The sequence below is a fragment of the Epinephelus fuscoguttatus genome, linkage group LG7, assembly GCF_011397635.1.
Source record: "Epinephelus fuscoguttatus linkage group LG7, E.fuscoguttatus.final_Chr_v1".
In the NCBI taxonomy this organism is placed as follows: Eukaryota; Metazoa; Chordata; class Actinopteri; order Perciformes; family Serranidae; genus Epinephelus; species Epinephelus fuscoguttatus.
Genome location: NC_064758.1, coordinates 19,923,864 through 19,951,543, shown reverse-complemented (window position 1 = coordinate 19,951,543; position 27,680 = coordinate 19,923,864). Strand labels below are relative to the sequence as shown.

General features: G+C 41.6%; 1 protein-coding gene across 1 annotated transcript in view; it reads right to left on the bottom strand.

The window, feature by feature from the left end:
* Nucleotides 1-24,170, bottom strand: part of si:dkey-178k16.1 (band 4.1-like protein 1) — a 39,356-nt gene extending 15,186 nt beyond the window's left edge. The window contains exons 1-14 of the mRNA XM_049581465.1: nucleotides 23,960-24,170; nucleotides 23,661-23,749; nucleotides 23,180-23,329; nucleotides 15,799-15,903; nucleotides 14,406-14,448; nucleotides 13,043-13,118; nucleotides 10,375-10,593; nucleotides 10,156-10,243; nucleotides 8,827-8,979; nucleotides 7,610-7,707; nucleotides 5,284-5,459; nucleotides 4,819-4,914; nucleotides 4,586-4,758; nucleotides 1,528-1,566 (exon numbers count right to left, since the gene is read on the bottom strand). Coding sequence (XP_049437422.1) covers nucleotides 1,528-1,566; nucleotides 4,586-4,758; nucleotides 4,819-4,914; nucleotides 5,284-5,459; nucleotides 7,610-7,707; nucleotides 8,827-8,979; nucleotides 10,156-10,243; nucleotides 10,375-10,593; nucleotides 13,043-13,118; nucleotides 14,406-14,448; nucleotides 15,799-15,903; nucleotides 23,180-23,329; nucleotides 23,661-23,749; nucleotides 23,960-23,966 — 1,512 coding nt within the window. The 5' untranslated portion in view covers nucleotides 23,967-24,170. The remainder of the gene's footprint in view (nucleotides 1-1,527; nucleotides 1,567-4,585; nucleotides 4,759-4,818; nucleotides 4,915-5,283; nucleotides 5,460-7,609; nucleotides 7,708-8,826; nucleotides 8,980-10,155; nucleotides 10,244-10,374; nucleotides 10,594-13,042; nucleotides 13,119-14,405; nucleotides 14,449-15,798; nucleotides 15,904-23,179; nucleotides 23,330-23,660; nucleotides 23,750-23,959) is intronic.
* Between the last annotated feature and the right edge of the window lie 3,510 nt (nucleotides 24,171-27,680).

Genomic DNA, 27,680 nt, shown 5'->3' with positions numbered 1-27,680 from the left:
GCTCCCTTGGAATCTAGGGCGGGTTTTAAGTGTTGGAAAGCACTTCCACTACCTCAGTTCTGTTTTGGGACACCACTAGCCTAAACGTGAACGCGCACAACCAAGTGCAAGTGGGAATTTCTACGGGAAGTGTGGGTATTGGGACAGGCCCTAAGTCTCAAGTCTTTGCAGTCAAGTCCCAAGTCCTTAGTGTTGAATTGAAAGTCCCAAACAAGTCATGATGCACTTTTCACCATAAGTAATGCTATTTTAACAAGAGTATTAATGTTAGCTAAGTATTAGCTCAGTATGCTAATATTAGCCTCAACTTACTGTTCTTTGTGCAACTTCAAAACTCAAACCAAGTTGGAAGTTGTTGCATCTCTGTCTACAATTTTGACCCCAATGTTTTCAAACTGCAATTCATGCTCTGTTGAGCACCATGTAGTTTTTTTCGCAAACAAAATTATCTTTGGTATATTTTTTTCCAGCTGGCGTTACCATAACGTTAGTTCGTCATGTTCTCTCCTTCGATTTGTTTGGATAATTTTGGACTCATTCCAAAAAAGTGGATCTGGGGTATTATGTGCCGACTTGCTGGGAATGAATCGCATTGACATTAGTAGATTATGGGAATGATGGGAAATTAACTGTTTTACTGCACATTTTTAAAGAACATACAGTACTTCTTAATCTTTGGCTTTGGAGGAAGGTATGAAGCATTTTTTAAGTCAACAGGCTCAAGTCCAAGTAAAGTCACAAGTCACAGATGTTAAAGTCCAAGTCAAGTTGCAAGTCTTTTCTGATTTTATCAAGTTGACTGACTCGTCTGCCTCAAGTCCAAGTCATGTAACTTTAGTCCACACCTCTGATAATGTAAGACTAGATACACTAGAAATCTTTTACCATATAAATAAAACATAAATGAATGTGTGCATCTTAACAATAAATAAGAGTGTACGTGTAGAGCACTGGCTTTGCATAAAAACAATGTTAATTATTAATTAAATACAAAGATGAAACTTTGATGCATCTCAGTTGGAGTACCAGGAGATTTGCCAACTGGGGAACCACTGATTCACTGAATCATCAGCAGTGCTTAAGGGCCATCTGTTTATCCTGCTAATAACAATCAATCCCTCTAATTTCACACAGGGACACTGTTAAAGATGTGTTGACAATTGAAAATAAAGAAGCTTTTTTTCACTGCTTAAGTCACTCTGGATTAGAGCTAGGCTAAATGCCCATAAAGGAAATCTTATACGAATTTTCGGTGGGCAGACAAGAAAAAAAAAAGGAATGAAAGAGTCTGAATAAATCCATATTAAACATTTAGTGTCTATTCATCTGAAGATCGATTCATGCAGTTTCCATGGATTATACTCAATGGAATCCTGGAAATCGTGACATGAAAAGAAATAACATTCCCTTCAGAGACAAACAATCAAAAAAAGGATAGGTCGTGTTTAACAAACACAGAGTACAGGTGCATGACCTACAACAACCAAAACCACACAGACAAGACACTAGGGTCCAAGGCCAAAATACCTCTGGTTTTGAGTCTACAGGCGAGCCTTCCTCCTCACCCTGCAGGAGAGGACGAGGTAGATGACAGATAGGTCAGAGAGAAGAGAGCAGAGGTTAGCAGAGTGTGTTAGCAAGAACAGTTAGAGGCAGGATGCTGGGTTCAAAAAAATATTATCTGCAGCAAAGAGGTCAAGTTAGACTTTGGGAGGGGATTGCAAAATGGTGAGGAAGAGAGGACTCATACTGAGAAGTCTTATAAGTCTACAGAGGAGCAGAAAAAAAGGGGAAATTAGGCCAAGGAGAGAAAAAGTAGGGACGGTGATTACAGTCTTAAAAGAAAAAGAATGAGAGAGAGAAGAATGATGAGTGTTAGTCAGAAGTTCACGAGGGATTTACAGACTGGAGGCAAAGCCGTGTCTTTTTTAAATGAGCCAGCAAACTGCTTTTGCATGTTTCACTGCACTTTCCCCAAAACTATGAAAAATTTTCACACTTGAAAAGGCAGTATTTCACTTCTCAGGTGAGTGTCTTTCATTTCATTTACACTGTTTATTGACTGGCTAAATAAGAGCTCTCATCTTCTCAATGGCGGCATTTAATTCATTCACACTAAGATTTAGCCTCTTTTAGCAGCCAAACATTAAAGGGATGGTTTAAATCTTTTGAAGTCAGATTGTATGAGGTACTTATCCATAGTCAGTGTATTATCTACTGTAAATGGTGGTTGGCACGCCCCCAGTTTGAAGAAACAGGCAGGAGTATAGCCATGGAAGCTAAGCAACTGCTGTGAACGGGTGCAGGAACAAAACATGAAAACCTAAAAAATATCGCCCAGAAAACATCAATATCAGTTTAAGTGTACACTATATTTAGAATATTTTTACCACTTTACTTTGCCACAGACAGCGCTTTCCAATGGGGAAGCCATTCACAGCTTCAGTTCCCTGTCACCAGACTCCATTGACAAAAACAGCAATTTTAGCTCACTAAACACGGGAGCTTCTGGTCTGCTGCTGCTTTGATGACTTAGTCTTTTTGTGTTATTGTGGTACTTTGGTGAATCCGAACTAACCCTTTAACACACTTAAGTTACACAATGACACAATCAACGTCACTGATTGAGGCGATGGTAGACCAGCAGCTCCTGTGGTCATTGAGGTAAAATTACTGTTTCTCTGAATGGAGTCTGGCTTTTAAGAGAGCAATATAACGGCTTCAGTTTACCATCAGAAACTGATGTATGATGGCAAGGTAAAGCAGAGAAAATATTCTAAATATAGCATACACTTAAAGCAACACGTAACCTTTCTGGAATTTTTACACTTAAAATGCTATTAATTAGGCTGACGAAACGTCCTCTTTTGCCCGGACATGTCCACTTTTCACGTCCCGTCCAGGGCGTCCGGGGTTTTTTTATAAACTGATGATAATGTCCGGTTTTCCGTGTGTTTGTGTGTGTGTGTGTGTGTGTTTGAGTGCGGCACTGGCCGCATATTTCTGTCTGAACCCGAACCAAGCCCGACATTATTTAATGACCAAAGCACTGAGTTTGTGTCACACAGTTGTTACGGTTACAAGCTATTTAACAGGCCGGGCGTGCACCGTGGGTGCTCAGCGGAGAGTGAGACCTCCGTGTTTGAGACGGGAGTGGGAGGTAGGAGGTCCGACACTTCCAGCGAGAGGAGAGGGATAAATAAAACAAAATAAGATAAAATAGGAAAAACCTGTCTCCCTCTTTTATTTTATTTTCAGCGTTTAATCAAGGCGGAGGCGGGCGGCTGGAGGTCCGAGACTTCCAGAGAGGGGAGAGGTAGAAACAAACAGCCAATGTGTGTCTGTGTGTGTTATATTCAGGTGTTGTCATGTAAATAACAGTGCCCAAGCAATAAACAGGACAGACAATAGGATTTAATTTATTTTTACACTACATTTTCACTGAAAGCTGACCAAATCAGACCCGAGCCCGAATACAATTTATAGCTACATTTTTGACCAAACCCGCCGGATCCGTCAGGTACCGTCGGGCTCGGATCGCCACACTCTAGTGTGTGTATGTGTCCCCTATTGGGGCCTATCTGAATTTCTGTCTTTGAGATATATTGTTTTGTAATATAACTGAATTTTCTATCCATACATATAAATTTTAAATATATTAAAATGATAAGGCATCTTTGAGTAAACTGCGAGTATCATTTAAGTAGGCTATGTCGTGGCCGGCCGAATGTCCTCTTTTTTGGAAATCAAAATATGGTCACCCTACTATTAATAAGCTGATGGCACAATAAAATGTAAGTGAATTCCACCAGAGATAAAAAAAAAACCTCATAATTACATGTATACCATTCTCATATGGTTCTAAGAAAACGCGTCCTGTCTGTCTTCCCCACGTGGAGGCCTAACATAAAACTCATCAGTCATCACTGACCCTGGATAAGTTTCAAAACTCTGGGGTTGCGTTTGACTGTGCAGGACAGGTAACGTTATGTTTAGTTTGCTTCTAATATAACATATAGCGTTATATGACAGCACAGCATCCAGTTGCTAATGGCTAACGTTAGCCTACTGTAGCGTAGCCTCTGAAACATTAACGTTATCTTCCTTGTGCGTTTCCACTTACTAGTAACGTTAACGCTACTATCTAACGTTAGCACTGTAACCTTATTCTAAAACTCATCAGTCATCACTGACTCCGGCTGAGTTTTAAAACTGCGGGGTTGCGTTTGACTGTCTTGGTTGTAACGTTACACTCGCTCTCCTCTTCCGTTTACCTTTCGTCTATCTTATAATGAGTAATGGAGGAATACTTGGAGGGAAGTTGTGGATGTGAAATGCAAAAAAGGTAAGAGTAGCTTTAAACTGATATTGATTTTTTTAGGTGGCTAAAATATATTTCGTGCTGCCCCCCTTCACAGCAGTATATTGCCAGCTTCTATGTGCCAACATCTACTGTATGTAATACACTGACTGTGGATTAGTACCTCATGACCCCAATTAAAAAAACAAACTACCCCTTTAAGACAGCGATGGCTGCTATTAAGGCAGGTTTTTGTGTATTTGAACATATCCTCGTATCTTGTACCTTGAGCTCCAAAGTCTTGGTGGGCGTTGAGATGTGGGCACCACGAGCAGGCTTCTGAACTTGAACTTGATCCTGATCCTGACCATCATACTGGTCCAGCTCCTGATCTGTGTACTGGTCCTGGTCTTGATCTTGATACTGGTACTGATCATGGTCCAGGTCCAGCTCCTGATCTGTGTACTGGTCCTGGTCTTGATCTTGATACTGGTACTGATCATGGTCCAGGTCCAGACTTCCCTCTTGGTCTAGATCTTCTCTGGACATGAATTGTGTGCGTTCACTGGAGCTTCGCTGGGACAGCTGGTCCATACTGTAGCCCAGAGCTGAAGCTGGTGAAGTGCAATGGGAGGGAAACATCAACCACCTGGACTCCACATAATCTACAGTACAGTGTGTAATCATGCCAATTATGGTTGCTTAGTTAGGAAAGATATCAGAAGCTGCCTTTATTGCTGTTTTTGACAAGAAATTTCAGGCTCTGATAACACTAGGAGATTTAGGCGCTCCCTTCACTTTTAGGTCCATAACACAAAACCAATAAACCCTGTTGCTGACATTGCTCAAAGTATGTTTTCATGCATACATTGCTGTCAATCCAATTTCTAAACCTCGGGGCTCGGAGCCAAGTTATTGCATTGCATAATCCAGGAAATATAAGTGAGCCTTCATAAAGACAGTGAAATCCCCTGGGTTCTTACCTCCATCAATGCTTCGGGGCAGCATGTACCTCTTGCTAACGGACCGATCGAACTGTGGGGCAGGCCTGTCAATCAGAGCACTGGCTTGTCTGGTCTGAGCTTGGGTCCGCCCACTGTAGCGAAACTTGGAGCCAATCACCAGGAAGCCTTTAGGGGGCGGCTCTGGGGAAACCAACCTGCAGGAGGGTTCAGTTTGTGTAAATCTACCAGAAGTACTCAGATTAAACACCTTGTTGACATCTTCTACTAAAATACACAGTTTAGAATCTTAAATGGGTTTGTTCTGCTGGTCCCCAGTGTCCTAATAATTTCCTGGAAAGAACTTAAGTTTTGTGATTTGGTAGTAATTGTAGGAAAAATAAAGACAAAGATCTAAAGTTATTTCAGTCAGGCTCTGCCCAAAGTAAATACAATTTCCCAACAAGCACCTCTAACCCTTTCTAGAGTCGCTTTGAGGGAAGTTACTGTGCCTAGCCAAGGAATAGTTCATCCCCATAAAACCACAACATGTAAATTTTACACTTTTATACTTTTTTTTAAATTATACAAATGGGACTTCAGTGTTAATTTGTGAGTTTTAGAGGTGCTGGTGAGCAGACGCAGTGTTGTGGGGGGACTAATGGGCCTGGACCTCCCCACTTATACAACTGGCCCATTCCAAATGACACAGCTAAGTTGCATTCAACCCCAACAAAACGTTTATTTAAACAGAAACACTGTTTCATTGAACACCTTGTGGTGTTACACAGGTGCACTACCTTTTAATATGCCAGCTTTTAGTTCAGTTCAATTTAAAGAGGCTTTATTGGCATGGGAAAACATACATTTACATTGCCAAAGCAAGTCTGAAATAAAAACAAAAATTGTATGTACCATAAGTGAAGATCTAACAGAATTTGTTTTATATGTACGTGGCTGCTGATTTGGTACACTTTTGACACATACCTTAAAGCCCATTGCACACCATTTCGCAGAAACACATCATTCAACCTGGATTCTGTAGCAAAATGGTGCACGCCATTTTCAGGTTGAACATGCCCCTGGAAACTGATGTGTTACTACAGCCTACAGTAAGATGTGTAAAATGAGTATATCAGCGGTTAGAATGCAGATGCAGTGAGACACTGTCTAACTCCATAGCTGCAAATGCATTTCCTCTTGAGACTAGAAGAACCTAGAAAACAATGTGGGCCAGACAGAGGTAAAGCTGAAAATCCCTGCCTGACTTGATTGTCTCTATTGCCTTGAAAGCATGCAGCATTTCTGTTGAGACAAGCTTATGAATTGGGAGCACAGTGTGGCACTCTGCCTTGTTTGAGACAATCAAAGAGCAGTCGATTTCTCTCCCTGCAATCAAATCAAACAAATAATAATCCAGCCAGGTCATCCGAAGATGGTTTTCCTTATACAGAATTAAAATGTCCGTGTTCTGAATGAATGTATGTACTGGTCTAACATTCGAAAACCCACAGCAAAAATAAACACTGGTGTGTGCCACTTGTAATGAATACAAACTGTCACAGGTAAATAATAAGCTATCTGAGGATTGAAAATGTTTTAGGAAAACATTTAAGAAGTACCATAATCAACCAGATATGCTCGTCGCCTTTCACAGCATGATATTAGTCCTTTCGTTTTTAGCCAGACTACCAGTTGGAAACTGTCAAAGGAAGGTAAACAATATTTATTTCTGAAATTGAAAAGCCCATACAAAATCCTTTTGGCCCATCCAAAATTGAACACCTGCCTGAGACAGTGCCATCTATAAGCTAACCATCCCCTAGCGTTGGCTTCATATGTACCATACAGATATGAAAGTGGTATCAATCTTCTTATCTAACTTGACTGGAAAAAGTGACAGAAGTTCATTTAAGTCCAGTTACTGGAAACTTTATACTGAGTGCTGAATTGTGTGATTGCCTGTCGACAAAAGTCTTTATGTGGAGGCTGTTTTGCAAGTTCAGTTTACCTGCTGTGCGCTGACTAATAGACTCTCCAGCTTACAATAACAATTATTTGGAATTAATTAATCATCCTTGTACCAAATGATTTCTGTCTCCATTTCACTTACAATAATTAATAGCAAATTATCAGAAACAGGTACCCCTCTATTAATTTTCACTTACATATTAGTTCCTTTAAATACAATTATTAAGAACTATGGAGTGAAAAGTTTTAGGATAAAAAAGAATCAAAGCATTTTCATGAGTGTCTCTTAAGGGACAGCTCTCTGGTGCAGGGTGTTATCAGTTCATGCAGCGTGCAACGACTACAGTGCAGAAAAAAGAGTGTGTCTGTTTGTCTATCTGTGAGTGTCACATCCTACCTGAAGAAGGTGTGGTGCTCAATGCAGACCTTCCACAATCGCTTCGAGGCCCGATGGTTGGGCAGCTTGAAGCCTATGGTGCTCTCAAACTGTTCATACTGAGCAGTGATGGAAAGGAGTGGAGGTGGAAGAAGAGGTGGGAGGTGAAGAAGAAAAGGAGAGTGAAGGGAACCAGTGCGGAAAGAGATGGAGGGATGGTGGCAGGGTGAATTGTGTTTACTCCGCAGCAATGGAGAAATCAATGCTGTTTTTCTGTTTACTCGTAGAGATATATTCTCCTACTGCCATGTCAGGTTTTCCATCTCTAACCAACCCACAAATTAGCCGTCTATGCATTCACTCCATCAGATGTTCACCGGTGGGAGCAGGAGAAGACGCTCTCAAATCAATAGGTTATTAGCAATATAACAGGTCTTTAAACATCAGGACTAGTCCATTCACAAGAGGAAGCCAACTCTTGTCCCACACAAACAAATCTGTGGGTACAGTTTAGAATAAAAGGGCTTTAAAACACAATGATGACCCTCCAGGCAAATCTGAAGTGACAGCTGACTTAAGAGGATAGAGCTGCAGAACAGAGTATATGCACAGTATGGCCTTGGTATTCGCTATGAAGATGTCAGTGTCAGTTTAACAGTGGATGTTAAACACACTGCACATACCCTAAAGGCCAAAGAATGAAGGGAAAAAAACAGCAAATCATAATAATTTTAGGGAGTTGCAAACCAAAGCGAGCATAATGTGCTTCTAACATTTGCAAATAAAATCCTTGATGAAAGTGCAAATCCTCATGACTGGCTAATCACGCTTTAAAGTCGTAGCCGTAGAGGAAGAGAGATGTAGAAGAAGAATAAAAACATGACCTATCAGTCCTATCTTTAAGAGCAGTATCTCTGAGGGCTATAAATAATGTCTTCGTCAGTTGTCACATGGTTTGCTGCAGATAAATCTCAGAAGTAACACTTTTAGCAAACCATGAAATGACTATTTATGCTGCTTGGGCCAAGTCAAGGGAGACAATGATGTAATTTTAACAACTGTGAAACCATGAAATAGAAATGTGGAGTTGGCTCTTAACCAAATGATCCTCTATTCAACTTGCCTCTGCTCTGCCAGAATGACTGTCATGAGCTGTTTTAGTGGGAATGTGCAGGCAATAATTGTGAACTCCTAAGTCAAACAAGATGCAAAACACAAGATAATGATGGTTTTTTTACCTCTCCTGGGCGGATCTTGATGTAGAAGTTGCTTCTCTTATAGGAAATCTTTAGGATTTTTGGCCAAGCAAATCTGTTGATTCTTAGACGATCTCGGTAGATGAGCAGACCATTGGCACTCACACCGAGCATTATGTCAATTCCTTCCGAATCCTGATAAACACAGGCACTGAGTATCAGAAAACCTCAGACAAAATTGCATGGACAGATACCAGATACTTGAAGAAGTATTTTGCTGTTGGAAAAAGTAATCTTTTCATAAAACTGAGCTGTCTGTGCAGTAGGAAGATGCATATACTTTTGGGATTGGTGCTACATGACCAGAGAAAGCACAGAAAAAGGGTTGTGGCATTCGCTTTTGGTGAAGAGTTAGAAAACCTACAATTACCAGAATTCACTGCGCCGTACTGGACCAATAATCACTTCCACTGATGAGTGACATAATGCAAGGTTGTTTGTTGTGAACTTGTTGTGAAGGCTGTATACATAAATGGACGATGTATCTCCACTTCCTCCGACTGTACAAAAATGAAGCCAAAATACCCCAGATATGGCCACCACCATCTTGCACTGATGACATCATTTGGAGCCAGAGTCTATGCAGCAGCAATATGGGTGGCACCCCAAACACCTGTCTGACCAGTCACGAGTAGGGAGTAGCACACATAGCTGTCAATCATGATATCAAACCCCCTTTTTAAGGCATAAAATAACAAATTAAAATAAAACTTATGAAGAAAAACAAACACTAGGACATTCAGCAGCATGATAAAAAAAACACCTGAAATGACAGAAACCATCTTTGGAAATAGTTTTTTTATTTTTGGTCCATGTCCCATCCCCTAACATGGAGGGGGTGGGGTTTATGACCTACAATGCAGCCAGCCACCAGGGGGGCAATCAAGATATTTTGGCTTCACTTTTGGGAGCTGTCATGTTATCAATCTTTGTATACAGTCTATGGTTTTGACAGAGGAAACAATATGAGGACCAGTAACAAACAATCTGCAATTACAGTTAAACGGTAAAAAGAGGTGAGAAATGGGCACCGCAGAATCTTGGTCCATATTTGATCAGCTTCGGTTTACCAGCCTCTGCTTACAACATACAGGAAACAGTATGGCGCCCACTTCATCATCACAAACTTGTATTACAACTGAATGGTTCACTACAATATGTTTCTGAAGACATTTTAGGCAGGAAAGAGACAATACAGTTATAGAATCTTGTTCTTTATTTGATCACAGTTCATTTACACACACTACCCTCACTATAATGCGAAGCTGGCTGAAAATTGTTAAAGTATCCCTTTAAATCTTATCTCTGTACCTTAGCATGATGCAGGTCCACTCCATACATTGAAAGCTTCTTGGCATTTTCTAGAAAGTTCACCTCTGCCTCTGCTGGACTCATTCCCCTACGAGACAAATGCCACAGATGATTATTATTCATTCTTTTCATATTCTTCCCACAAATCAAAAATACCAGCATTTGCCATTATCCTGATGGCATTCAATTTAATTATTGGAGCCGTATATAATATCTGACCTGTAGTTACGGTGCAGCTCCATCACTCTCTCCTCCAGCTCACGAGTCTGGTTGGGTGCAAAGCGGAAGTCGCTGACGTAGTCGGGGCCATGTTCCTCAGGCTCGTAGTCTCCCAGTTCAGCCTGGACAGTGTAGGAGCCCAGAAGGGCGTGGGTGACAAACGAGCAGGGCAGACGACCAGACAGGATGTCGTCCCTCAGCTGCAGGCACAGGTAGTACCTAAAACAATACGTGATGTCATCAAGAATCATCTCGTAGATCCACTGCTGCACTGCAGTCACAATCTTTATTTGATGTTTGAAGTTTTTAGCAGTGCTAATGGTGTGTCTGTCTGCAGGTCCACTTATTTCAAGTCTGAAATATCGTATCGTCATTCACTGAGAATTTCATTGTCAATCCAACATCCATAATTTCCATGTTTCATAACTGTGGTAGAAATTTGCTGAGAAACCCAACAACAACAAGTCTTTCCAAACAATTCCCAAGGTATTTCGGACAATCCACAGACCTCACTGTCAACAGTTGATTCTATGTTCACCATCAAATATGTCCTGAATAATAATAATGCCAACAGTTTTCATAGAGACTTCTTATAGAAAGAAAGTGTGGATTATTCAGAGTAACTTGACTAGCTACTGTTTTAGGAAGGTTCTGTGTAGCCTCAAACACTCTGAGCGCCACAAACCACAAACATCATTGGAGTGGCATAAACTTCAGAAAGCGCTCACAACCTCATATATCTCACGACCTTTGCACAGAAAATGACAATATAATACTACTAGAGGTAAGCAAGAAAATGTGTGTACGTGATTTGGGTGAAAAGACCATCTAAGCAATTCCTCATGGATAATTCATGACGTTCATGCATGTTGTTCTGACCTTTGGTTTGGTCACAATACTTGCTCTTGACCAAAGCTCCTATATATGTATGCATGGAGTAGCCTACATAAAGTTAAAACAATGTATACTATATATATACTTGTCTAGTAAGAACAAAACACGTTATAGTCTACTTGCTTATCTTTGTGCAAAGATCATAGTGCCACAGACTAAACTGTACTGTTTCAAAGAGAAGCTCTACTGATATATGGATTTTTACTTAGTTATTAAAGTGTCTTGCACCACATGGCGTCCAGCACATGTGGACTAACAATCCACCAAACAAAGACAGTCACGTATCAGCTCATAAAGTTCACAAATACAGACGTCTTTATGATCAAGGCTTGATCTGCAAGCAGCAGGTGGTTTCAGTCGAATACTCTGTTGCTAGTAGCAACCATTACTGGCACAGTTCTAAGTTTAACTGACATTGTTACATCTAGACTGTTATCAGAAATGTTTCAATCTCAGAACCAATCAGCTATTGGTCTGATGACGATAAGCCTCCGGGGGGCAAGGGCCAATACTTTGTGGTTCTGGTGTAGCCAGCAGATATATAGGACGAGACTTCCTCCTCCATGCACCAGTCATTTCAGCTAATCTCTATGAACAGATATTTGCATATGAATACAGATCAGTCTAAAAAATAGATAGCCGATGCCTTCCAAGATTGCATTTCGCCTCTTTAGCTCTTCACACTGACTAGTAACCTGCCGCTCAAACTCAAACATGAACTGTTGCCTACAGATTCTGCATGGGTTCTTATGCAGATATTTCTTCACAGGGAATGTGGAGGTACGTCACACTGTGTGAGGTGGGGGTGCCATCTTTGAGGTTTGCATTCTGTTATCTCTATTACAAAAGTTTGCACTCAGTCCAAAAACAGAACAGTTTTCAATATCTATGTTTGTGATTGGAGGTAGTACTTCTGGGTGTATAATCCAGCCTTCGGCCTTCTGAATCATTTGGATCTATGTTGTTTATTGTGATTAGTTTGTCCAAATGCAAGTGCTTGACCACTGTAGCAGGCACTGGTAACACGTCCTTTCAAGATAGCCCCCTATTTAAAAAAATTTAACACAGCCGGATGTGAACTTCACTTTCTCTTTAGAGGTTAGAAATGTTTTAGCAGGCATTTTTTTATCTACTTACCAAATGTATCCAGTGTCGGAGTATAACAGTATCTGCAGACACTCTTTTATGATAGCTGTTATGTGATTGTTGCTTTGTGATTTTCTTTATTTAGTTCTTCAATTCTGCAATCAGTAGACTGCATTCAAGGACAAGTAGCTGTCAGCTAATTTACTGCTGGGCTAACTGTTAGTCTTGTGGACTTGTGTTTGTATGCTTTCTAGATTAATGACAGCGTCTTGTGTTGTTAGTGTTAATTTGTCACTGGTGACACTGTGATTCTACTTGACGTTTTTATTTGACAGCTAGCTAGTCTATACTTTTGTGATGTAGTGTAATTCATTCCTCCAAGATGTTTCCGTTTTACTATTGTTTATAGTATCTCATCATTTTCTGATTTGGGATCACTCTCACTGGAACTGTTTTCACAGTCTCACAAATGCCTACTTCAGACTACTTCAGCCAAATGTTTTCAACCTTTATTAGAATGTGTTAAGCTCGCTGCATAGGGTGTCTTAGCTGTTATGTTCTTTCTATAAATCCTGCCAAAACCAAAATGTCCTCAGGACAACTCCGCATATCAGCTTCAGACAACCAAAACAAATCAGGGCTCTTTAACTGTGAGCTGTGTTGTTGTTGTTTATGTATTCACACCTACCTGGTGATGTCTTCAATGAGCACAGACGGGTCTGGAGGGTAGAACTTGACAGAAAATCCAAACATCCAGGAACCAACTGTGGACAAACAACAATCAGAGTTGTTTTGTGATTTGTTTGATGTGTTTCCTTGAAGTCCTGGTTAAGGATGTGTCATAATAAAATCTGTTGCACAAAACACCCTTAAATTTTCTCCTTAAGGTCTCCTTAAAATGTTCACTTAAGTATTATGGTTTTCTCCTTGCCTTGGTCTTATACTTGAGGAATCCCTAGACTGTTGCACAAAAGACCTTAGCAACCAAAGCAAGGTAGAAAACAAACAAACAAACAAACAAACAAACTTAAAGCCGCTACAAGGAACTTTTAACTGGATATGCAAAAGTCTCTTGTTTCTGCTGATGTCTGTGCGTGACCTACAGCAGCAAATGAGACCATCGGTGTGATGATAAGCTATTTCCATATAATGTATATCCATACCTTTAGGAAACTGTCTCCGGGTCCACCCCAGGTCGCTTCCAGGACGAAACCATTTACGGCACTCAGACGGTACACGTCATCTTACCTAACTGCTTACATTTATAGTGACTCTTATAAATAGTCGCTATTCCTCCTCCTCGACCCGACGTCCGTGGGGAGTTAAAATAGCAGCAATCATCGGCAAAGTTTTCCCGTCTTGTTGTTTCATTCATCCCCAAAACAAACACATGTGCGAGCCAGGTAAGCGTCTTTATGACAATACGCGCTAGAGCTCATGGGAAATGTAGGCTTCATTCCAGCAAAACACTACCGCTTTTGTCCACAGTTTGGTTTTCTTGTCTTCTTTTCTTCTGCCATTTTTCCCACTAATTACTATAAACCATCTTTTTACGACAATAACAGGCATCACAAGCATGAGTCCAAGCAAAGTCTCCATGGAAACTTTTACCGCTGTAAAATCTCTTTCAACGCAGTAAATGTTTTTCCTTTTCCTTAATTAAGGAAACCTTTTAAGGGATTCTGTGCAACTGTGTAAGTCCCTCAAGTAAGGAGAATTTAAGCCTTAAGTGTCATACTGACGGAGAAAACTAAAGGTGTTTTGTGCAACCGATCCCAGTTAACTGGAGACAGCTTGTCCAATAGGGGACAAAAAGTGATTTTTTGGATCAGCGGTTAAGTTTAGGGCTGGGTCAGAGTTGGAGTTAGGGTTAGGCAAGTAGTGGTTAGAGTTAGGGTTAGTTTAAGTCTTCAGGAAATTAATTTATGTCTATGTAATTTCCTCAAAAGTGACCTAACAAAATGTGTTTTTTCTATGTGTTTGTGTGTGTGTGTGTGTGTGTGTGTGTGTGTGTGTGTGTGTGTGTGTGTGTGTGTGTCTGCTGCACTTACCCCGAATTTGCTTCTTAATCTCTTTGGAGGGATCCAACCAATGCTGATAAAGAAAGAAAGAGACAATCCCCTTTGAGAAATCCAGCCTCAGCAAAATCATCCATATTCACATTTTTAAGAGCCCTTTTAAGAGCTGTGCTTCACCGGCTGCTCTTCCCCCTTTTTTTTCAATCTATTCCCTAGTTGAAAGCTAAATATATTCATACCACAAAAAAATGAATGAAGGCTTCTATAAACACTGAAAGCATCAATATTGGGGCTATAAATGCCAGTCGAATCCAGCTCCCTGCGCTTAATGTCACTAGAGCTTTCATTGTGCACTGTAGACCCAATGCACCATTTCTAAAAGGCCATACTGTCTAATCACATTTTAAAAGGTTAAAGGCCATGTATGCCACTCACAGGTTGTAAGTGGTTAAGTATGGCTAAAAGGGCAACCGGGGACTCACTGCTTTATAACACCTGGAAAAACAGTCTGGTTAAATGTGTTGCTTGGCTGCAGGGCAGGGTGACATTTGCTCTGAAATCAGAGACAAAAGCCAACCCCCCAAAAAAGTAAATTGTCTATTAATAGCAGATGTAAAGAAACACGGCAAATTCATTGTCAACACATATTTTCGGCCTTGGACTCTACAAAGCTATTCACCACAGACGGTCCTAAATTACCCCCACATAATGTCAGTATTGATCACAGAAAAGAAGATCTTCTAAAGACATCAGAAATACAGTCTGCTCCACTTTAGATGATGTTACACAATCAACAAGCACAAGCTGCTGAGTGCTTGTAAATCAATGAATCACGAAACACATTGTTAGCAAATAAAAATGCACTATTTCCACAACAACTATAAATGTGCTCCACCATTTTGTGCCAGACTACAATTCACTAAACCACAGGTTAGAATTCTGAGGGTTCCTGTGTTCACTTGAGTGCTTCATTATACTCTGCGTGATTCAACTCAGCTAGTAAAAAATATTTTTTAATTCATCATATAGAGCCTTAAAGTGTAAATAAATAGAAATGCGACCGCATCCCAGATTTAATTTTATTTTATGGGTAAGAACTCAGCGAATGTTCATCAAATAATAAGATATAAATCTCGACACATAATAAACACCTAGTGCACGCAAGAACGTCTTGTGTGTAGCCTATGTGTGAGGTCTCTTATAAAGCACATTTGGAAATGAATTTTGGACTTCACATTGGCTGATACAGGGTAGTAAAGGGTTGCTCTTTGTTTGGTTTAATTGCAGCTGCATTTGGCTCGAGCAACAGAGGCTCAGTGACAGATCACACATTGAGTAAAAATATTTCTAAATCACTCAAGTGAAATATGTTAATGCGTGTGTGGGGGTGTGTATGTGTTCGTCTTTGTGTTGCCGTGTGTCTGACCTTGGCGTTGTCCGTGTCCTGGAAAGTCAGGCCAAAGTAGTCCCTCTCCAGCAGGTTCAGATGGCCACACACCATGTCCAGCAGGGTCTGGCCCTTGGCAAATTTCTGTTACACAAACATATATACACACACATATAAGAACACACAGCAAGTGGGCAGGTGACACAGTGCAGGTTCAGGTTGTATGATCATCACGTGCTGTAAAGGGAAGGAATGAGGACAGAGTGTAATAATGTGATTCAATAAAGATGTGTAAGACTGCCAAGCGCCTGCTGGCCTTGTGCTTAAGCCTTGTACGGCATAGCTGTACTGAAACCTTTGTTGAATGTCATAGCCTTCTTTCTCTCCCTATATGTCCTGTCTACTCTAAAGTATTTGCAAAATGCAGAAAATAATCTTTATATCTCTATAAACTGTCAGGTTATCTCATGGAATAATAATAACACTAATATCTTTTCTTCATATTTCACAACACAAAGGAGTAAAAAAAAAAAAAATCAGTGACATAAAAATCCACCCGACTGTGGTCTGAGCGAAGCATCCAGTCTGTCCTCTCCCCTGCTGAGCGGGAGGAGCCACACTCTGTATGCCTATATAAGGGGAGGAAATGCATTTCGCATCAGTGGCGTTTCAACAGACCACACCTATCCTCCATCCAGCCCTTCAGGGCTGAAAACAAGGCCTCTGTGGGACGCACAGACGGCCTTGGCAAAACACCATCTCCACACACACATGCACGGACACAGAGGAGCGTGCGCACACACAGGAACACACATGCCAGATTCATCTCCTAGGGAAACCTGGCTCCTATGGCGACAAAGCAACCAAGCAGCTGTTACCATGGAAACAGAAGTAATAGGTCCCTTCTGTATGTGCCCTCTCACTTTCTCTATCTCTGGTTACTACAAGGCCACCACAGAGCTTTGTTCAGCCCGTGTAGGAAGCACCAGCCGTACAGTCAACATACCTTTTAAATATTTAAGAGGAGACTTATTAATTAAGCATTATGGAGTGGTCTGTCTCTCAATCATATCAATAATAATTTATATCCTGCTACACTGAAGGCTGCCACGGGTGAAGCAGTCAGAGAATAATGCTGATTAACAGGCAGAGGCTGCAGCTGGTGATTTTTTTTTGGGGGGTGCGGCGCATATATTCGATTTTCTTACAAAATGAAATTGCAACACACATCTCAGGTGGTCCCCCAAGCATGGCAACCAATTCAGGAGCTGCTGATGAGATTTCGTTGTCGCTCCAATTGGCTCCAATCACATTTCTGTAACTAGTTCTGTGGGCTGATTGTGTTAGCAGCCATTTGGCGTAATCCTAGAAATCCATTTTGCTGATCGCCTCACCCATGCAAACAAGATGAGGAGAGACAGTGTGTGTGTGTGTGTGTGTGTGTGTGTGTGAGAGAGAGAGAGAATGGGTTAATGGCTACTCGAAGAGAAAGTAAATCTTTCGAACTTAGTCACTTTAAGTAATGCAGGCGGAGGGATAGCACCGTGGAATCAAATAAGTAGAGGAAAGCTGTGGCGGTAAGTTAGCCTGAGTTAGTGTAGCTTCTATTATGGGATGCAATTGCACAGCTATGTTCTTAGATATAGTGCTCAAAATCTACAGTCAGGTTGAGTAGAGCAAATGACAAACTACCCTGCCAGCAACAGAAGAATTTCAGCAGTTAAAGGAGTGCTTCGGGGATTTAGTATCACACCTCCAAAAAATTGAGCCGCTTGGTCAGTTTTAAAGCAGCAGAGGCCAACAGATCCTGACTGTCAGTCTCTATCACGGACAGAGCTCACAAAATGCTGGAGGCTACATTATATATCATCTTTCACTGGACCTACTGATGCCCATGTCTTTCAAATCCCTCACGCTCAGTTTGTTATACAGGCCTTGTGTTATAAACTTGAAGCCTCAAAATCCAAGCCGAGATAACCCAGATGACATCACAAGGGTGAATTATTTTTTAGACTTCAGAAAGATCCCCCCAGAGCAACAAAAGACTTCTTACACCCGTTTTCACAGGCTTTGTAGAACTCCTCGTGATGAGTAATGCCTCGTTCACACTGCATGACTTTAGCCCTTATTTTCCACTTGCTGAAAATTTTTTGGAGCCTCCCAACAACAGCCCCAGATCAGAGGCAAACTGGCGTTGGCTCGGTGCTTGCGAATCGGCACTTGAGCGTATGTGTGAACTCTTCAAAGAAGCGAGCTGAGCGGCTCAGATGTCTGGCGGGCTAACTATCTGGACCTGTTTGGCACCTTGTCAGTGAGCTACTGGCAAAGAGAGTGTAAGACACAAGTGTGTGTGTGTGTGTGTGTGTGTATGAGAGGGAAAGAGACACAGAGAGGGAAAGAAGAGGTGGAAGGTGGATTATTGCATGCAAAATGTATGTAAGTTATTAATAACCAGTGCCTGCCTGACTGGCGTGTCAACCTGCGCAACCCATGTGTTTGGCCCGACAAGACATAGGCGAGGACTCCTGAAAGATCTTGTAGAGTCTGACCTCCTGTCGCTGGTTAGTCATGTGCAAACCAAAACAACTTCAAGACTCCTGATTACAAGACAGTGAATTGTACCGTGTGCATGGCGAAGTATCCTTGAGCTCCTTGAGCAAGATACTGCTCCTGATGGTTGCTCCGTTGGTGTGTGAGTGTGTTAAATAACTGAGTAGCAGGTGGCACCTTCTATGGTAGCCTCTGCCACCAGTGTGTGAATGTGTGTGTGATTGTGTGAATGTGACTTGTAAAAAGCACTTTGAGTGGTCAGATGACTAGAAAGGCGCTATACAAGTGCAGGTCCACAACAGTACAGCAATCTGACGACTGACAGTCAGGTAGAGTGACTTTAAACTGATCTTCATGTGTAAAATAGGTAAAATGCCTCTTTAATAAACAGCAGCCTCAAGAAAACTTGGCATTGGCTTGACATTTTCTTGATTTCACAGTCGTGCCGTGTTTTGTAAGCACGTTTCAGATGAAGTAAACAAACAGAGGGTTGTTCTCCACACTAGCTGCCGTGCTGGAAAAACATGTAAATGCGATAAACATTTAAATTGTAATAGTTGATGTTGGAGAAACCAAGTATCTTCCTGTTCCAGAGTCATTTTATTAAAAGCCTTAATGGCTCGTTCACCGAGTATGACTCATGACCGCTTGGATAAAAGCCTCAAAAATACATTTGATTTGTTCTGAGGAACCGGAAACAATAAATCTGTGAATTTTCAAAAGTCCTTGCAGCTCAAAGCGCAGTGTCAAGCAGCTGGTTCGCAGGATGTGAGCAAAGGCTGCCCTTCCACTAGACAGGCTGTGCTCCACACGGCAAGCACACACTCTTAAGTTCCCTTGAGCAAAAGATTGAACTCATTTAAACCTTCAGAGGCTCAGGTCTGCTGCTGATTGTGCACACTCTGGGCGAGCAAAGCTGCGGGGCAATGTGTAAGATGGGTGCCACTGAAATGGGAAGAAATTACGCAGAATATACTGTCGATAAATTGATGTTATCATTCTTTAAGCTTTCTCAAAAGAGGCCAAGCTTGTCATGAATCTTTCATTTGGTTTAACTCGTTAGCCACATGATCACGTGAGCCTTACATTTATGGAGCTTCTCTCTCAAAGCACTCTGAATATATAAGAATGCTGAGCGCTCTGAATGGAAGGTTTAATGCTTTTCATCCTGCGCATACATAGATGTATCTGTTGTCCCACTTTTTACTGTATGATTATTGCCCTTGCTGCATCCAGGAGAAACGCTACAGAAATGATTTGGTTTGGGTCAGCAGTTTGTATTACAATCAGGCTGCTAATGCGAAAAAAGGAAACACATTTCAACAGTGCCAGCATGGGACTGACTGAAGATAAATGCATGAGAGCAGTTATTTTTATTATTTCTATCACTGTGTGAATGAGGCACTTCTAAAATAGCCTGTAGCTGGACAGCGTCAGCAGCTGAGCTCTGAAATTTCAGTGGCACAGAAAGCTTTGCAGGCCGTAAACAGCCCTGCCTCTCCAATAAAGTGGAAACTCACGTGGTCGTGTGGTTAACCAGCAGAAATGAATGAACCGTGGAAATGAGCATTAGTATTGCATGGATTGGACCTGCGGAAAAAATTACATTCAGCCAAAGTTTAAGCAGTTAAAATACGGGTACAATGGTCTCCTCGGGATGTTCTTTAAAAAAAGCCAGATGTTTCATTCATGATGGTTTTCGGGGGAAAGTGATAGAGTGTGTGAGCTGGAAGGCTGTAGAGTGCTGTGAGCAGGTGGAGTTCTTTCCTTAATAGTGTGGCTTTAGTTTAAGGACTGGACAAATGAACTGAGCTCAATCAATATCTATAATGTCGTGAGCCAAACATCAATAGAAGGCTCTGGCTGCCTCTCTGTGTTTATATCATCAGTGCACGCTTGCTCAGTGGACATCATGGCTGTCATTAAAGCAATGATTTCACTGCATTCATCATTGTGTCCCCGCTTGCCTTTTTTTTTCCCATCACGCACACGGTGATGTACACACTCGCATACAAACTACAGTGCACAAACAACCACTCCTAGTATCCACGTCCTCTCCATCTTTTTCTCCACCTCCTCCCCCGCTCTCTTCATCTTTTCCTCCTCCTCTCTCCCTCTCCCATTCTATTTTCGCCCCGGTCAAACATAAGAGCGCTCATCTGTCAACCGTATGGATTTCCCATCAAAGCCCAATACCTCTAGTGTCACTGCCCAGGTGACATGAAGAAATGAGTGTGTGTGTATGCAGGACAGAGGGAGAGGTGGGGTGTGGGGTTGAGTTGAAGGAGAATGTGTGTGTGATGCCTCGGTCAGGACGCCTGACGTATTTCTCCACTCGTAAGTATAATAAGTGAGGTCACGTGAGAGCCATAAAAGGAATATAGTGACATGAATGAGGTTGAGCCAACAAGATCGTTCCCGTCACACATCACCCTCCATCAGCAGCGGCAGCAGCAGCCAATGAGGTTGTAGCGCTGGCTTTAATGTGATTCACGGCAGCTGTGGAAGTCCTGCCCAGGATCTCCCTCTGTTGTGGAGCACCCTGCTTTGACACCCTTCGCTCTGCCTCCACAGTCGTTTTGCTCCAGATTAATTTTCTGCAGTGTTTCGATAGTGATGAGTGTGTGGGCTGCTGTGAAATTCAAATAAACCAGGAGCTACGCCCGTCTGTTTACAAACACAAAAGGCTACAGAGTCACGATTCACGGAAGCTGGGGATTGCTCATCTGAGCCGTCCATCCCCCACAATGCAGAGCTTGTCTTACCTCTCTCCACCCGTCACTTGCCCTCTCAGGGAGAATAGCAACAGAGCTGCATTTCCTGACTCAGTAGCGTGTATTACCGAGGGAGAATAAATCCCACTGAGGTGTGCTGTGGTGTTGTGTGCTGAGTCAAGGGCTCTGTTCAAATGAGGGAGATGTACACCGGCTTCTAAAAATGCTGTGTTGCTGGTCACCCTGCATAGCCAGATATGAAATCTAAGCCTCTGTGCATTTAAGCGTGGAGAAACAGCCAAACTGTGTTTTAATAGCACTGCAAAACATTTTCAAATCATTATTTCTAATTATGTTTCTGCATGTTTGCAGAATTGAATCCTGGCGCCGCTGTTTTTTCTACAGCTTATAGGTTGCTAGAGAAGGTTTCTTACCATCCTGTGTTTTCAACATTATCCCCGGAACAAATTTTATGAGCAGATCTTTTCCAAAGAAACTAATTAATGTGCATTTCCGTCCTCTACTTTATGAGAATATTAGGAGATGGATGCCTTCAGATAAACAGTCGGTACACTAATTCTCCACTTATGTGGCATTAAGCCACTGCAGAAGAAAGTCAAACCACTAACTAGAAATAGTAATGCAGAACATGTGGGAGAAATATGGTGTTTCGGTTTATTTCACGCATTAAGGAATGCACGCCCACAAAATGATCGCATTACCTTGAATTTCTAATGAAAACTTTGTTATTCTTGCCCCCACAGAATGCTCGCTTTGCTGCATGAAAAAAACCTGCTCAGCGCTGTCTCATAGGAATGCTTGGAAGCTCCGTGTCCACCGTGCTAACACGAGAATGTATGACAGGGAGGTCCCGTTTGAAAACTGGTGATAAACAGCTGACGTTTGAACATCATAGTCATGATATTAAGTGCATCCTAGCGCACGTTTAATGCAATGTAAATTCTTATTTTAATGTAAATTCAATAGTGCATATTTGACCATTGCTTCTATGAAATTTTAGGGGAATTCAGCCTCCCTTGTTGTCTCAGAGCAATCGCCCCTGGTCTTTAAATAGTCTTGTTGTCATACATGGTCCTCAGTCAGTCAATAAATCAATATGTTTTGCCGTTTTCTGTGGAGACGTGAGAACAATGAAGAACCGTTCACAAATCCAAGGTAATACAGCATGACTAGGGTGGCATGATGGTGCAGTGGTTAGCATTGTTGCCTCACAGCAAGAGGGTTGCTGGTTTGAGCCCTTTCTGTGCAGATTTTGCATGTTCTCCCTGTGTCAGCGTGGGTTTTCTCAGGTACTCTGGCTTCTTCCCACAGTCCAAAGACATGCAGGTTAATTGGTGACTCTGTATTGCCCATAAGCTTGAATGGTTGTCTGTCTCTATGTGTCAGCCCTGTGATAGTCTGCCGACCTGTTCAGGGGGATAGGCTCCACCCCCACCACGACCCCCAACAGGATAAGCGATTACAGAAAAAGAATGAATGACTAACTGATATACAAATGGTCATTTTGTGTTGGAAAGTTACAGTCTCCGAATTGCTTTACACATAACTGATGTTTTCGTCTCCCGCTATTTTTCATCTCTTAAGTAAAGCAAAAGTGTGAGTGGCATGTGAGTCACAGGCTTTGTTTACCTCAAGATATTTTTGTATGTCTGTCTCCATTTTTAAGGCTGTTTTCTTTTATTGTTTGTTTTTTTAATTGATGCCAACCTTTTTAGCAATACTCCGATTTCATTTTCGATTTCTGACATTTCCACTCACCAACTGAAAAAAGTGCATAAACACTGGTGAATGGAAATGCACTTACAGAAGGACCCAAAAAGTGTTATATTTATTCCTTATTGTGTGTGTGCACAACTACAACAAGTGCTGCAAGCCCAAATTGGACAGTGAAATCAGTCTGTAAAACATCTAGGCGACTTTTCTATTGCTTACCTGTTGTTTTGTTTTAAACCCCTTAACAAAAAAATTTGGTGGGTAAAATGTGATTATTACTGACAGATATGATATTAAATTATATGAAATGGTATGAAAATTATGAGAAGAAGACCTATGTTGATATAACTTTTGAAACACATAATCATAATCATTAGTCAGCTATTTTCCCCATCTGTGATGATGCAAAGTAAGTAGCATACCTCAACTCCAGTTTCATAATCTGAGCCGTCGAGCAGAGTGACTTTGACGGGGACAGTCTTGGGCCGCTTGTTGCTTTTCTGGGGGGATTTGGAGGCTTTGCTGGGGGTCTTCTCTGAGCTATCGTCCATTTCCCCCTGGTCCTCTGGAACCTGGGAGAGAGAAAATCCTTCCTCTGAGTGAGTGAGCCTCAAATCACTGTACTTTGTCTTTCATTTAAATATTTGAATTCCGAGTCCCGAGGGGCATTATGTACTTGTCTTTCAAAGTGATTTAAATCCCAAATCTTTGATCATGTGAGGCAATCATCAAATGCATGATGTAGAGTGAGCTGCTGCTCTAAGATGTTAAGATGTTAAGTTGCTGGCACAGGCAGACGGGGGTTAGCGGTCTTGCATATCAAACATGCTGGAAGGCCCCTGAGTGATTGAGAGGCCTGAGTTAAATGATCTACAGCTGCTGTGAGTTCCACAGCGCTCCCACCTGATTGGTTCTCCTGGCGTCACCCTCCATTGCGCTCTTCAATTCCCCAGCCAAAGCCGTCTCTGTTGTCATAGAAATGGATTGCAGTCCTGAAATCACACATAAACATATTCATAACATCAACTATTTTCCTGTTCAAAAAGAAACAGTGTTGAGTGCTTACTACTGCTGTAAGTCCAATCTGTGTATTCCTGATGGACTCATGAGACGTGAGCAAAACGCCTACCATCTGCACACAGCATATGAAGTCTTTACTTTAACTGACATTTTGGCAAAATGAATGGCTGCCGAACAAATACCTGTCATGACATCACATGCAATTTGTCTTTGCAGCTGCTGTGTGGTATCTGTAATTATGCCGTACTGCCATGCAGATTGAGCGCTTCTTCACACGCATGGTCATTTCATTGTGCATGGAGAGATGGTGGAGGAGAGAGAGAGAGAGGGTAGCTCAGTCAGTGCTGGCTCACAGCCTCCCACAGGAGCACTCTGCATGAAGAGTGTTGGCTTCAGGACGCTCTCCTCTCACACTAGCAAAGGAGATAGCATAAATTACATCAGCCAGAGAGCCCTGCGGCACGGCACAAGACAGCAGACACACCGAGATAGAGAATGAGAGAGAGAGAGAGAGAGGGAGAGAGAGGGAGGGAGATGACGTGGAAGGAGAGGGCTCTGGGAACGTGACAATCTAAGGATGAGACAAGAGGAGGGGAAGAGTAGCACAGAAGAAAAGGCAGAGGTTATGAGGAGAGAGACACACAGGGAAAGGACAAGAGAAGGGCTGCAGAGTGAGACATACAACAATGCTGATACAATATTCAGCTGAGCTGGAGACAGATGAACCTTGTCATTTGAAGGTGACCACTGCTGTACCCGAGCTGGACTCCTGCACAGTGCTCTTTTTCCGGGTGACAGCCAGTACAATTGCTGATATTCAGATTAGGTGGTACAGCTAAGAGAAACGAATCATCGGAGATAAAGCCCAGAGTCAATCTGTAGCTTTAGTTTGAAAAGTGAGCATGGGGTCACGAATTGAACATTCCTCATATGTCAGCTGAAAACATTTTAAGATAACATGGGAAATTTTCCTCTGAATTGCAGGGTGTTTAAATTCTACACTGGACTGGATTGTGGTAAGGTCGGTAAGGGTGTAGAGTTTTATGTGTGCTTCTGTTTCCCAGCCAAGAAATATAGAGAGGTAATTGCCAAATTATGAGGTTGCCCCTTTCCTCAAGTATATTGTTTATCTTAGAATATCCCCATTTTTCAGCCTCAAGAGAAAGTGCAAACTCCGCTGCATAATGCAACAGCTTCTTCTTAAGTAACTCCAGGAAATGTGTCAGCCTCAGGCATGTGTAATATTGTTCAAAACCTACTTCATTAATGACTACCTATAAAGGGTGAAATGGCTTAAAAACCATAATGAAAATGTGCTTCTCACTTCAAAGCAAACTGTCATCTCATTGTAAACCACACTTGAAAACTGTTGATGTGAAAGAAAGGAAATATCAGCTAGTGTGAATATGTACCTTATCTCACACACACACTGAAGATGTCTGAAATACAAACCTTGAAGCCGGAATGCAAAAAAGCAAAAAACAAAAAAGTGAAAACAGCATAAAATAAGGCGAGAGGTTAATGAAAGGAAGGGATTAGTGAGGAGGGGACATGGGAAGCTCTGATAAAAAAGCACAAAGCTTCCAGGGAAAGCCGTCATTAGGGAGGAGCAAAACAGAAGCTTAATTTGGTCTAATAACGGCCAGTGAAATGTTTGTAAACCAGGAAAAGATATGGTAGTATTTTTCCCCAAAGAAGAGGCCCTAATTAACAATTTTTCCCTCTACCAGCTGTCTGAGTGTATCTCTCTGTGTTTACAATTTGGGAGGCTCGAACACAGCACGTCTCAGCTTTCATGATAGGTCAGCTTCCCTCTGCATAATGAAGCCGGATCAAAGAGGAGAGCAGCCTGGCACTAGGAAGGCTGCAGATGTCACACAGCTGACTGGCTCGCACCGTGCACTGTTCCTCCACAACTTTGAAGGACCTGAGGGTTGTTTGATTAATCTAATTAATGAATAATACCCTAATTGATTTCAAAAGATATTCTCTTTGTGACTGCATATTGTATGCACAAATAGCATTTTACAGGGTTTCAGGTTAAGGTGATAGAGATAAAGCAGATTTCCATGTGAAAAATTGTCTCACACGACTCATGTTTATGCAATGAGACAATGTCAATGTCAGACAAAGGAAGCGGCCAATTTACATGAATGCATATCTACAGTAATGAAGAGGTAGAGAAGCTGTGAAACAACACTCTGCTACCACAAGGAGCTTACTAATGAGTGAACCTGACCAGGTTTTTCATTAAATAACGTCTGCCCGCTAGTTCAAGGTTATCTATTAGTCAGGGTGTAAACTCACAAGCTCAATACTGACAATAATTAAACTTTATTTACAGCACATTTTATTACAGGTGGGAAATTATTCAATATTATCACAGAGTGGCATTTGCTATAATCATTTAATAGTAGTGCTAATATCATATAATGATACTGGTTCATAAAAGTCTGTTTTCCAAATGAATTTTTCCCAAGCGATCATGATTATAAACTGCTAAAAGCAGCGTGACTCTGTAATGGAAATATCAATCAGTTGGTCGGCTGGTCCATCGCTTTGGTGTAGACTAAAATATCTCAACTATTCAATGACATTTTGTACAGGCGTGCATGGTCCCCAGTGGACTTTGTGGATCTCCTGACCTGTGGTATTGAGTGAAACCTGTTGCATGGGCATGTATAATGCCCATGCAACAGAAAGACTAATGATATTCTTATGAGTCTTAGCCATTTGTGTTAAATTCTAAGTGGCAAATATTAGCATGCCAGCACACTATACTAAGATGGTGAACAAAGTGGACGTAGAGTGCCCAGGAATGAGTCCTAAAACCTGAAAATGAGTTAGTATTTTTGCACTCCTGGTTTCCTCATCACAAAGTCGAGGAGTTTTTTGAAATGGGAATTCAGTTAGATGCCTGTGATAAGGTCTGTGGTCAACACAAGCTCAAGAGACTTTCACGGTTTGTTCTGCAACATAAAACACATTAGTAGATATTCCACTGATGAATTTTGAAGCTCTAATGTGTCCTAGAAACGGTGGTTGCCAGCAAGTGGCTAAATGAGACTACATAATGCTTTACCTTGCATTCAGGTTTCAAAAATCATTTGGTGAAGTGGTGTTCATTTGTGAAGTCTATCTTGCCGAACAAAACGTGTAAGTTTCACCAACGTTTGTTTGCCACAGAGCTTATTTTCTGCAATAATCCAAAATCCAATGGAAAAATCCCATTGGCTTTTTGAAGAGAGAAACAGGGTGACACTAATCAGCCTAAACAGAAATGTCATCCCCGGAGCACTCTGTTAATGAGAATGTGAAGTTGACATCACATCGTGTTAAATGTTTTGGATGGGGTGCCATCTTGCGCTGCCTGCTACGTGGTCAAGCAACGGTATTTGGACAAACTAATCAAACAATGTAGATCCATATGACATGGCAGCTCAAAGATGGATTACAGACCGTGATGCACTACCTCCATTCACATATCTGGACATTGTAAACAACACATGCTCACTCTGACCTCATCACATATCTATGTTTGGTCATGGACCTTCCATGTCCAGATACGACGTGAAAGGTACCCTGGGTGCATTGGTTGTTGTCGCTCTAGGATGCCATGTAAAGTTCTGCCTGTTACATGCATTGTGTTCTTTCAAAATAAACTTCAGTTTTCACAGGAAATTTAACGTTTACATACTGTCTCTTTCAATATTAACGTACTTTTGTTTAGGCAACAAAAAAGCGTAGATGAGTTTAGGAAATAACAACAGGGTTTGGCTTTATAATCATACGGGATGCAAGAAACCGCTCTCCTGGGTGAAAGGCTGTGTTTGTTGGACCCATCTACCACTGCTGAGAGCTGTTAACCTTTAACACTGACTGGCCCCGTATCATACTGATGTT